Here is a 12,286-nt window from a genome sequence, read left to right as displayed (position 1 = left end):
AATCCATAAATAGCACACAGTGTCCCAAACATTTCCCCATCATAGACGGTGTTTAAAGCCCCAACCTCCTCCTTCCCTCCACCACCTCACCTGGGCTGAGGTCTCCTGGCACAGCCTCAGGGCTACACACATCTGGGATCCAGGGATCTTCCCCTCCTTCAAGCTGGGAGATCAGCATGGGTTTAGGGACTGGAAGTGGAGCTTCAATGAGAGAAACAGGGGAGATGAGAGCATTTCATTGATTCTGGCAGAGCTGTGTGTCCAACAACTCCACTCTGTGTACCTCCCCACAAGGAAACCACAATTATGGCCTAAAGGACACTGGGCCAACACATACCAACTTCCTTTGGAGCCTACCATGCTTGTACAACACAAAAAAAATTATGCAGTAGTACTTCCTTTATGTTTTCTTTTAGAACAGTGTGTTTCTTTTCAAGTTGCTTCAAGTTGCTCAATGCCCAAGACATCGGAAAGTTTCATGGGAACTGAACAGAAAATCCTAAGTTCTAAAGGAGAAACAAGGGACTCGTTTGGATTGCGGAGCTGGTGCCATCATGTAACACAGAAACATGAGCTGTTTGCAGGTTCTCCCCCTCCTGGCTGATGCCAGTTTGCCAGCACTGACTCAGGGTTTTTATCAGATTGCACAGCACACTAAACTCTCCTGAAACTCATGCCTGTCTCTTTTTGTTTTATTGCTCTTATTTTGATGTTAGTCAATATGTAACTGCATGGTGATTATACTAAGCCCAGCCTGCAGAGGCTCATTCTGTACCAGCCAAAGGTGCCCTAACGAAGAGGAATCATAGAATCATAGAATCACAAGGTCGGAAATGACCTAGAAGACCATCTAGTCCAACCGTCTACTCACCACCATTGCCATCACAAGAACTAAAAAAAAGGAAAGGCAGCAAAGCCCTCACCCAGCGAGGCCACGCACTGGTACGTCTCCAGCATCACGTCCCGGTACAGCGCTCGCTGCGCAGGGTCCAGCAGCGCCCACTCCTCCCTGCTGAAAGACACGGCCACCTCCGCAAAGCTCACGGGCTCCTGCAAGCAAAGAGGCTCCTTGCTGGGAACAGCCAAGGCCCAGGGAAGCAGCTCACACAGGACACAAAACTCCCGTCCCAGCCGCTTCTCTGGCCCCAGCACACACAAGCTGGCTGAGGCCACCTTCCCTCTCACCCTGCATTCACATCCCTCGCCCCTCGGCCTCTCCTGCCTGCTTCCCCCAGCTCCTACCTGAGATGGATGTGCTGTGGCCATCTGCTGCTCTCCTGCAGCCGAGATGATCACGGCTGGATGGCAGAAGTTTCACTGGAGCCTGCAGGGACAAGAGAAATGGCAGGGGAGCTGTGAGGGAACGCAGCAGTCCCTGTCCCAGCCCAGCCCTCCACAGCCCATCTGCAGGGCACTGCCTGGGGGATGGCACAGCAGGCCTTGCACAGGAACACAAGCAGCAACAGCACTGGTAACGCTCTGGCTAAAAGATGAATCATCTCAAAGCTGTGTCAAACTGTGGGGCGGAAAGAACTGTCGGCTGACACTCAGTTCAACAGCTGAGGGCACACGGACTGTGTGCCTAAGACAAAGCATGGCAAGGACTCTGCCATCTTGCCCCAAAACAGGGAGCAGCCAGGTGCCCTTTCAGCTCTCCTGCACAGCAATGGGCTGCACAACGGGATCTCCCCTCAAGTAGGGATGTCTCTCAAGGTCACACCTACACACCTGCACCTTGATGCCAAGACTCCTTCCTGACAGAGATCTTCTGTAAGAGACTCATGCTTACTTTGGAACTATCAGAGCTCCTCTGAGGTTATGTCTTAGAGAGACATGATTCCTTCCACAAAAAGCCCTGACCAAACCTGGGATGAGGACTGGATCCAGCCACTTGCAGGCTCCTTACATCTGTGGTTTGAACAGTTGAGATAGGAGGAGAACTACTCTGAGCCTCGTGACTCAACAGGAAGTTCTCCTGTAGGTGTGTGTGTGTAACCCTATCCTCTATGCAGGAAATAACCAAGTGTATCCAGCCATTGCCAGTCTTGTTTCATCACTGCTAAATCACTACAGCATATCAGAATCATATCAATAAATACAGATGTGCTTCTGCCTTAGGAGTGTATATTATAGAGAGTGACAAAGGGGCAAAGCCGTTGGGGGCCATACAAGGATGAGAGTGGAGGGGTGTTATCTGCAAAGTCCCTGGTTTGGAAGTTGCATATGAAGCAAAGGAGAACAGAAGTAAACAGCAGCAGAGAACAGAAACTAAAGCAGAGGAGAATAAAGCTAAAGAATCGCAAACAAATCTCCCAAGGAGGAGAAATCAATTTCAGGGAAAAAAAAAAAAAAAGAAAAAGCCTTACATCTGGGTGTTCACAAAGACACTGTTCATCAACAGCTTCCTGAAATTATCTCCAGTTTAATTGTAGCAATCCAGAAATGAGGTAACAGGGAAGGAAAGTATTTCGGCTCCTGTACTGTCAGGGTCAGCATGGAAAAGAAAACAGCTTCCCAGATCCCCCATGTACCTCCAGAGAAATGGCAAGGCCTGAACTCAGAACAAAGAGCCCAGAAGGCATCGGCCACACCTGTCCCAGGAAAATGGAGATCCGTGAATAAGTTCTGACAGCACAAATGCTTACATTCATCCCAATCGGTCTTTAATGATATCTGGCAAAGTCCTTTCCATAAATAATAAAGCACAAATGTCAGGGCCAGCTCTACTCCCTTCTAGGAAGCTGAGCATGCAGTTCAGGCAGCAAAGAGTTAAGACTACCAGAGGGAACGGAGGAAAATATTGTGTGCCAAAGTGCCGCAGCCTATGTCTGGTTCCCGGGTGAGAAACCCATGCCAGACAGTCACTGTGCAACGATAAACTGTCCTGGAAAATGTTCATCTCTGAAATGGATGACCCTGGGGAGGCTCCTTCAGCTCAAATGCTGATCCAACCCCCGGAAAACAGGGAGGCCTGCAATGCGTGTACAAACACAGCGAGCCTCAGCGCAGATGGCAGCTGCCAGCAGAGCAGCGTGCTGGAGAACCACCTCTGCTGATGTTCTGTACAGCGCGAATGGCGCACTGCGCAGAGACGATCCTCTGCTCTTCCTCCACAGCACCACGAGGGACGGCAAATGGAAACGCCGCGCCCACGCTGCCATGGGGCGAGGCAGGAAAGGGTGACGCGCTCCGCCCGCTCGGCCTCACCTGCTCTGCTGGGAAGAGTCGGCCGTTCTCCTGCCGGCGGCTCCGACGGCTCCGTCTGTGCCCAGAGCTGCCAGCAGGGCTGAGCGCCGTCCCGGGATGTGCCGGGAGCAGCAGCCCGGGAGGTGACACAGCGCCAACGTCGCCGCTCGGAGAGACCAACAGCGCCGGAGACGAGAGGAAAGGAAAGGAGAAGAGAGCGAGGCGCGGGGGTCACAGAGCAGCGGAGCCCAGCGAAGGCCGACTCCCGTCCCGCCGGAACGCAGCCGTCCGCGGCCGTGAGGGAAGAGGAGTTCCGGGCTCACTCGGGCTGCAACGACTGCCTGGGCCGGGCCGCTGGGCGGAGCCGCCGCCGTGACGGCGCGGGGCAGGGGGCGGCCGCAGGACGGGCTGGGCTGGGCTGGGCTGCGTGCCGCGCTGTGCGGGCGCTGCTGCCGTCTGGGTCAGCGAGCCCGAGGGTGGCAGCAGGAGGCTTTCTGTCGTGAAGGCAGGATTCCCTTTGCAGACTTATATATCGGTTCTTAAACGAACGTACGAATCGCTGTTGCTGAGGAAGCCGACCCGTACCACCAGCACAGCGGGTTTGCTGGGCCAGAACGGCCGCAGCGATGGGAGCAGCGGCTCCCAGGCGTGTTGCAGCCCGGGTTGTATATCGAGGGGCACAGGAAGGGGTTGGAGCTGGGACAGCGAGGAAGTGAGCAGAGGAGCTCAGCGTGCTCTGCTGTCCGGTCGGCTCTCTGTAACACAGCCCAGCTGGGACTGCGTTTCTCCCTCTGGGCCACGGGAGACACGAGATGACCTCGCTCTGCAGCTCTGCACGCATGGATTGATGTAAGCTTTCAACTCCCCGATGCTTCCTTTTGAGTGTCTGAACGTGAAGCCTCCAAGGGCGGAATTTCCGCTCCTCTCCGTGCCCCGTCAGCCCGCAGTTTCCCTTCGTGGACCCAGCAGGCAACATCTGCGTCTAGCGGCTCTTGCAGCGTTACGTTTTGTGCGCTTAGTGCTGGGCTGATGGCCTACGGTGAGGATTCCTGTCCTCCTGGTGGGGGAGGAGGGAGATGCAGCCGCCGAGGCATTCTTGGTGCGGATGGCTGCAGCTGGCACGCATCCAGCGCGAGCCTTCAGGCCCTGAGCTGCCAGGCGGGCAGAGGCTGAAATAGTGGCAGCAGAAAGTTCAGCTCTGCCCAGCAGGGAGAAGAGCTGCAAGGAGAGGGGAGGAACTTTTTCAAGGTGTTTCTGCCTCTGTCTGGCTGGCAGCTGGGGTTGGCAACAGCTATGCTGTGTATTTCAGTTCTAAGAGAGAAGGAGGAATGTATTTATTGATATAATGTTGTTATCATGTAGTGATCAAATAGTGCCTTTACAAGCCTGTTGTAAGCTCGTGGTTGTTTATTGCACAGAGGGCAGGGTTAAACACACACATAAAGGAGGCCCTCCCGCTGAGTCCCAAGGCTCAGAACATGCTCAGTTTTGCCCCAGCTGTTGAAGCAGGGCTCTGCTATCAGTTCTTTCAGTCCCCATTTTGAGACAGATCTATGGTGGTTAATCTATTTTAGCCAGAGCGTTACCTGTTGTGTTGTGCATTGCCTTCCTGTGCAGGGCGTTGTGAGCAAGGCCAGGCTGAAGAAGGGAGCTGAGGGAAGAAGCTGGAGGTGGGGGGATGAGGGAGGAGGGGTGAGCAGGATGTGTCTCTCCTCATCCACCCTACAGTCACTCATGTTTGCATCAGTCATGGCAGGTGGGAAAGGCAGTTACACTGGTACAATCCCAGTGACATTCACTTCCATTTGTATATTATGTGTGCTTCATTTCTGTGCATGACCATGGATGAGAGATCTGAGTTTTTGTTGTTAGAATTTGTAGTCATACTCACTACATACTGAACACAGGCATTGAGTGCGTATGGTGAGATTTCCTGTCCTGACGTTAACAAAAGTGGTGTTATTCCAGTATCTATCCAAGTAGCAGCATGAGTACAGCATTTCCAGTTGCCATCCTAGGGCTGCTAGGAAAAGTAGGAAATCGTCTTGGTTGGGAATACTAAACAGGTCATGCCATTACTGGGAAGGATGATGCTTAATTGTTCTGTTCAGCATCGCTACTGTTCAAGAAGTTGTCTACATGGTTCAGCATTGGCAGGTGGTGGTCTGACTGTCACAGGCTGGCTTGGCTGCAATGGTGTCACATTCTCTTCTCAGGAGGTGAAAAAATCATCTCCGTTTGGTTGGATGTTTTGTTGATTTATTTCTGTGTTTGTTTTAAGTAGCCATACTATCCTCCTTCCACTTTTGCATTTCCTTTCCCGAGGAATGTGAGCCATTATCACTTTCAGGTAACATCAGCAGTAGATGGATTTGAGAACTAAATCAGTCATCTTCAGTGTACCTTTCCCATCCCCTTTCTGAGGGCTTAGTCGATTTAATCAAGGCCATGGGTATTTCCACTCCTGAGAAGATGTACGGACATCTCCCAGAGGATTGAATCCCTTTGCCAGCAGGTGTTCCCCTTACTGTCTGTAGAGGTGGTTCTCCAGCAGGCTGCTCTGCTGGCAGCTGCGGTCTGCGCTGAGGCTCGCTGTGTTTGTGTGCTGGGGCTGCATTCAGTGTTCTTCAGTGATGCAGGTACTTCTCTGCACCATCCTACGGTTGGATGGCTGTACCATTTCCTGACAGTTTTCTGCAGCTCTTTCCTGGGTAGCAATCCTTTTTAGGCGTGCTTCCAGTCAACCAAAAGATCCCCCAGTGTCATGAAGTTGACCAGATCAATCTATGTCCGTGACAGGGGCGACAGGCCTCTGCCCTCCCCACCACCCCAGTCCCACAAAAAATGGGAAGGAAGGAAGGGAGGAAAATAACGGCAACAATCTATGGAGGAAAACTTATTTTACTATAATATCGGAATACAAGATAACACAATATATACAATTTAATTGAAATTGAGATTAATAAATCAGACAAGATGAGAGAGAGAGTTCCCGGGACTGAGTCAAACCTGAACAGCTTGGAACGGCCAGGAAAGCACCTCCAGCATCCACTGCCAGGCAACAAGAGAGCGCCCCCCCCACCCGGAAGGGCCAGATCTCGTGACTGCTGTAATGTACAGGGATGGGAACCTGGGATTGGGGCAGTGGCACTTTAATACTGAAACCCAAAAAACAAAAAACATAGAACCACGACACCCGATTGGTACAGGCTGTCCTTGTTGTATTTTGTCATCTTGCTTCTCCACTCAGACCTCCAATAAAACTCCCTTTCCCCTTTCTCATCTATCACTGTTGTGTTTTTTTAACTGCAGCTAAGCTAGACACTAAGCACTAATTCTGCTGCCTCTGTTTGGTGAACAGAGAGGCAGTGCCTTCAATTACAGTGTTCTTGGTGCAATTTCACATCTGTTTGGAATCAAACTATAAAGGTTCACCATGTGTGGCATAAAGGATTGTAGGTGACACAGGGAGGTCTTTGTTTATTTTGTGAATAAACATTATCTTCAGAACTTCTACACTGTAGCGCAGCAGAAATATTGCGAATATCAGTCGTTTTTCATCCAGGGAAGAACCATCTCCTTTGCTTCATATGTTACTTCCAAACCTGACATTATGCTGATAACACCATTCTTTTTCATCCTTTTACGCCCCTAATGACATCTGCTTACTTCTCAACTACAATAGTTGTCATGAGAGCATTCATAGAAGAATTTGGGATGTGCCCCATGTCTCTTGTAATCAGTTTGTGTCCCTTCTTGCTGTTCTGCAGACTTTGCCAACTTGTCACAGATGGATCCAAACACAATATACACTCCTAAGGGAAAAGCAGGTGGGGACCCAGGCAGTAAATGCCCCCACCATAACGACAGAGCAAGTCCAAGACCGCCTCACGAGACTGAATGCTTAGAAGTCTATGGGGTCAGATGGCGTGCATCCCAGGATTCAGAAGGAGCTGGCTGAGGTGGTTGCCGAGCCACTCTCCATCATATTTGAAAAGTTGTGTCTGTCAGGTGAGGTCCCAGATGACTGGAGGAAGGGTCACGACACTCCCATTTATAAGAAAGGGAGCAAGGAGGACCTGGGGAACTACAGGCCGGTGAGTCTCACTTCTGTACCTGGGCAGATCATGGAATGACATGCTTGATCACATGAGGAATGTGTGTGTGATCTGAGACAGTCAGCACGGCTTCACCAGGGGAAGGTCATGCTTAACCAATCTGGTGGCCTTCTATGATGGAGTGACAGCATTGGTGGACAAAGGAAAGGTGACTGATGTCATTTACCAGGACTTGAGCAAGGCCTTTGACATGGTCCCCCACCACATCCTTACCTCCAAGTTGGAGAGATGGGGAATTGATGGGTGGACCACCCAATGGGTAAGGAATTGGTGGAAAGGCTGCAGACAGAGGGTGGTGATTAATGATGCTATGTCAAGGTGGAGGCCCATAAAGAATGGTGTCCCCCAGGTGTTGTCTTGGGACCAGTGCTCTTTAACATCTTTATCAATGACATAGACGATGGAATTGGATGCACCCTCAGCAAGTTTGCTGACAACACCCAGCTGAGTTGTGCAGTTGACACAGTGGAAGGAAGGGATGCCATTCAGAGGGACCTCAACAGACTTGAAAGGTAGGCCTGGGTGAACCTAATGAGGTTCAACAAGGTTTGGCACATGGGCCGAAGGAATTGCATGCATTTATACAGACTGGAAGGAGCGGTCCTTGAGAGCAGCCCTGCAGAGAAGGACCTGGGGTACCTGGGGAAGAAAAATTGAATGTGAGCCAGCAGTGTGCTCTTGTAGTTCGGAAAGCAAATGGGATCCTGGGCTCCATCAAAAGAGGGGCAGCCAGCAGGACGTGTAGATGATTGCCCCCTCTACTCTGCCTTTGTGAGGCCCCATCTGCAGAACTGTGGCCAGGTCTGGAGCCCCCAGTACAAGAAAGACAGAGAGCTGTTGGAGGGGGTCCAGATGAGAGCCACAGAGATTATCAGGGGGCTGGAGTACCTCCACTACAAATACAGGCTGAAGGATGTTGAGGACTGGCTTGAGAAACAAGGCCATGTTTCAAGGACATGATAATGGTGTAGAGGAATTTGGGTAAACAACTTGTTGCAAGTTGTATGAAAAAGCCATTGTGAGGGGTAGGCACAGCGGGGAATTTCGTGTTGTCACGGTTACAGGAGGATGTGAATAAGCAATAACCAATAAGAATGCGACAAATGTACCTAAAGTTATATATTCTATTGCTCTGCCATTAAACGTTGGACTTAGCTGCTAACTCGTATCGAGTCGTCTCTAAGTAATTGCCCCAGGTCCCGCTGCCGTAGAGGGAGCTGAACTTATTCAGCCTGGAGAAAAGAAGGCTGCAGGGTGACCTCATTGCAGTCTTTCCATACCTAAAGGGAGCCTACAAACATGAGGGGAATCAACTCTTTAGAAGGGTAGATAACAGCAGGACAAGGGGAAATGGTTTTAAGTTGAGGGAGGGAAGATTTAGGTGCGATGTCAGGGGGAAGCTCTTTACTATGAGAGTGGCCAGGTGCTGGAACAGAGAGGTTAAGGATACCTTGTCCCTAGAGGTGTTCAAGGGTAGGTTGGATGGGACCCTGGGCAACCTGGTCTAGTATTAAATGTGGAGATTGGTGGCCCTGGATGTGGTAGGGGGATTGGAGATTCAAGACCCCTGAGGTCACTTTCAACCCATTCGGTGTGATTCTATTACTATATATATTGATACAATACAGATAGGTTGTAGTGATCTAATAGTGACATAACAAGTTTGGAAATGGCTGGATACACTTGGTTATTTAGTGCATAGAGGATAGTGTTACACAGACACATACAGGAGGCCCTCCCACTGTGTCACGAGGCTCAGAGTAGTTCCCCTCCTATCTCAACTCTTCAAACCACAGATGTAAGGAGCCTGCAAGTGGCTGGATCCAGTCCTCATCCCTGGCTTGGTCAAGGGTTTTTGTGGAAGGACTTGTGTGTGCACAGTCCCTCTAAGACATTAGAGCTAAGCTCACAATGCTCCAAAGTAAGCATGAGTCTCTTACAGAAGATCTGTATCAAGAACGAGTCTTGACATCATGCTGTGTTGGATCTCTGTGCTAGTGTGACCTTGAGACACATCCCTATTTGAGGGGAGATCCCATGGTGCAGCCCATTGCTGTGCAGGAGAGCTGAAAGGGCACCTGGGCTGCTCCCTGTTTTGGGGCAAGATGGCAGAGTCCTTGCCATGCTTTGTCTTAGGCACACAGTCCGTGTGCCCTCAGCTGTTGAACTGAGTGTCAGCCGACAGTTCTTTCCGCCCCACAGTTTGACACAGCTTTGAGATGATTCATCTTTTAGCCAGAGCGTTACCAGTGCTGTTGCTGCTTGTGTTCCTGTGCAAGGCCTGCTGTGCCATCCCCCAGGCAGTGCCCTGCAGATGGGCTGTGGAGGGCTGGGCTGGGACAGGGACTGCTGCGTTCCCTCACAGCTCCCCTGCCATTTCTCTTGTCCCTGCAGGCTCCAGTGAAACTTCTGCCATCCAGCCGTGATCATCTCAGCTGCAGGAGAGCAGCAGATGGCCACAGCACATGCATCTCAGGTAGGGGCTGGGGGAAGCAGGCAGGAGAGGCTGAGGGGCGAGGGATGTGAATGCAGGGGGAGAGGGAGGTGGCCTCAGCCAGCTTGTGTGTGCTGGGGCCAGAGAAGCGGCTGGGACAGGAGTTTGTGTCCTGTGTGAGCTGCTTCCCTGGGCCTTGGCTGTTCCCAGCAAGGAGCCTCTTTGCTTGCAGGAGCCCGTGAGCTTTGCGGAGGTGGCCGTGTCTTTCAGCAGGGAGGAGTGGGCGCTGCTGGACCCTGCACAGCGAGCGCTGTACCGGGACGTGATGCTGGAGACGTACCAGTGCGTGGCCTCGCTGGGTGAGGGCTTTGCTGCCTTTCCTCCTCGTTAGGGCACCTTTGGCTGTGCAGAATGAGCCTCTGCAGGCCGGGCCTAGCATAATTGCCATGCAGTCACATATTGATAACTACAACAGCGACAGAGGAAAGACTGAGAAGCATGAGTTTCCGAAGGGCTTAGTATGCATTGTCAGTGCTTGCAAGCAGGCATCAGCCAGGAGGGGGTGAACCAGCTCCCTGCAGACGCCCTTCTGTTGTGTTGCATGGTGCCAGCAGCTCCTGCAGCCAGACTACTCAAGGGTAACTTCTTAGGAATTAATTGTCTCTTTATTCCATTCCCATAAATATTTTTGAAACGTTCGGCATAGAGCAGTTTGAAAAATATGAAAGGAAATTCTATAAAATTATAATTCTATAAATGTCATTCTGGCCTTAATTGTACTTTCACTGTAGGGTGGGCCTGAGATTGGAGTTGGTGGACAAGCATCTGTGCCAGAGTCAGGGAAACTCTCTTATCTCCATATTTCTGTCATTGAAGCTCCACTTCCAGCCCCCAGACCCGTGCTGATCTCCCTGCTTGAAGGAGGGGAAGACCCCTGGATCCCAGATGTGCGTAGCCCTGAGGCCGTTCCACGAGACCTCAGCCCAGGTGAGGTGGTGGAGGGAAGGAGGTGGCTGGGGCTGAAGGAGACATCTCTGTGTTTAATTTTGGGCACTGTGTACTCTTTGTGGATTTCCTGTCATCCAGCAGGAACTGGGATTACAGATATATTGCAGGATCTGCAGGAAAGTGGTGTGGTCAAATGGCAGTGGAGTGGCATCTCTGTGGAAGAAATCAAGGAGGCCTGGAGCAAGGTCAGAGTGAGCACATCAAGAAGCCACTGGGAAAGGGTCTGGGAAAGACATCAAGGAAGCCACTGGACTTCAGTGTAGGTCAAAATCAGCCTGAAGACTGCAGGAGCATGGGTATGTGGAAAATGAAGAATCAGTGCGCTGAGTGTGGGAAAAGCTTTAAAATAAATTCCAGCATTGTTAACCACCAGTACATACACTCAACACTCAACAGCCCGTACAAGTGCTCTGATTGTGGAAAGTGCTTTAAATGGAGATCCCACCTAACCCGCCACCTGCGCCTCCATACAGGAGAGAGACCCTTTAAGTGTCCTGAGTGTGGGAAGAGTTTCAAAAGAACTTCTGAATTGAACCAGCACAAGCGCATCCACACAGGGGAGAGACCCTATAAGTGTCAAGAGTGCGGGAAGAGCTTCAAAAGAAGTTATGAATTGAAGCTACACCTGCGCATCCACACAGGAGAGAGACCCTACAAGCGTCTTGAGTGTGAGAAGAGCTTCAAACACAGATCTAATCTCAACACACACAAGCACATCCACAGCGCACACAGGCTTAAGAAGCATCTCAAGTGAACCTTCAAAAGCAGTTTCAGCCTCGTTAACTACCAGCACAGCCACACAGGAAACAGAGTCTGCAGAGCCCCGAGGGTGGTAAGAGCTTCAGCCAGAGCCCCAGCCTGGTCAGCACCTGTGGCTTTGTGTGGTGAACAACCTTACAAATCCCTTGAGAAATGGAAGAGCTCTGCAGCTAAACTGAATCCCCTTTCTCCTTCTTTGCGTGGGAATGACCCCTATTGCTCTCATTAAGCTGCAGTCAAGGTATTGTGTGGACACTCTAAGGAGAGTCCAGAGTGGGACGTGTCACAGCCACTGGAAACCCTCTGAGGCACATTTCTGCCAGGGCTGTGTGCAGGGAGATGCCTTGGAATTCACTTCTGATCTCCCCTGTGGAAACTCAACTGCTGTGGGAGCAGGTGAGGACCCAATGTAAATCTCAGCTGGGCTGATATGTCACCAGGAAGGAAGAAATCCTGTCTGCAGGCAGTGTGGGAAGAGCTTCATCTGGAGCTCAACCCTCAGTAGATCCCAGAGAGCCAACCAAGGGGAAAGTCTCTGTGAGTGCTGTCCAGAGCTGGGAGCACATCACAAACCAGTGGGTCCATGTGAGGAACCCTACAGATGTGCAGCCAGCAAGAAGAGATTTGGGCACAGCTTGAACTTGCTGAGGTACCAGAGTGTCTGCACTTGGGTGGAGTCCAATCCATGCCTGCACCAGTGAGTTCATGTGGCAGGAAGCCTTAGGAATGCCTGGAGTGTGAGAAGGGCTTTGTGCAGAGCTCAGAGCTCCTCACTCACAGG

The 12,286-nt window shown here is 51.2% G+C and overlaps 3 protein-coding genes and 1 pseudogene across 11 annotated transcripts in view; 1 reads left to right on the top strand and 3 right to left on the bottom strand.

The window, feature by feature from the left end:
* Positions 1-12,286, top strand: part of LOC128091935 (zinc finger protein 383-like) — a 240,547-nt gene that overhangs the window by 34,898 nt on the left and 193,363 nt on the right. For 2 of the 3 annotated variants that reach the window (XM_052705360.1, XM_052705361.1), the window contains exons 3-4: positions 10,615-10,725; positions 10,825-10,914. The exons of the other annotated variant lie outside the window; for it this stretch is intronic. In XM_052705360.1, coding sequence (XP_052561320.1) covers positions 10,615-10,725; positions 10,825-10,914 — 201 coding nt within the window. The remainder of the gene's footprint in view (positions 1-10,614; positions 10,726-10,824; positions 10,915-12,286) is intronic. 3 annotated transcript variants of the gene reach the window in all.
* LOC128091939 (zinc finger protein 239-like) overlaps positions 1-12,286 on the bottom strand; it is a 132,922-nt gene that overhangs the window by 1,302 nt on the left and 119,334 nt on the right. For 3 of the 6 annotated variants that reach the window (XM_052705368.1, XM_052705373.1, XM_052705371.1), the window contains one exon: positions 91-201. The exons of 1 other annotated variant lie outside the window; for it this stretch is intronic. In XM_052705368.1, the coding sequence (XP_052561328.1) occupies positions 91-201 (111 nt within the window). Of the gene's footprint in view, positions 1-90; positions 202-923; positions 1,051-1,242; positions 1,325-3,207; positions 3,307-12,286 lie in introns of those variants that run through there. 2 more of the 6 variants (XM_052705369.1, XM_052705370.1) reach the window with 2 other exon arrangements.
* Positions 1-12,286, bottom strand: part of LOC128091940 (zinc finger protein ZFP2-like) — a 139,164-nt pseudogene that overhangs the window by 7,707 nt on the left and 119,171 nt on the right.
* LOC128091941 (zinc finger protein 664-like) overlaps positions 1-12,286 on the bottom strand; it is a 54,340-nt gene that overhangs the window by 25,307 nt on the left and 16,747 nt on the right. Inside the window, exon 1 of one of the 2 annotated variants that reach the window (XM_052705376.1) lies at positions 3,208-3,323. The exons of the other annotated variant lie outside the window; for it this stretch is intronic. The gene's annotated coding sequence lies outside the window, so the exon portion shown is untranslated. Of the gene's footprint in view, positions 1-3,207; positions 3,324-12,286 lie in introns of those variants that run through there. 2 annotated transcript variants of the gene reach the window in all.

The sequence above is a fragment of the Tympanuchus pallidicinctus genome, unplaced genomic scaffold, assembly GCF_026119805.1.
Source record: "Tympanuchus pallidicinctus isolate F22 unplaced genomic scaffold, pur_lepc_1.0 scaffold56, whole genome shotgun sequence".
NCBI lineage: Eukaryota > Metazoa > Chordata > Aves > Galliformes > Phasianidae > Tympanuchus > Tympanuchus pallidicinctus.
The sequence above is the reverse complement of the archived record's forward strand: the minus strand, read 5'-3'. Positions and strand labels throughout refer to the sequence as shown.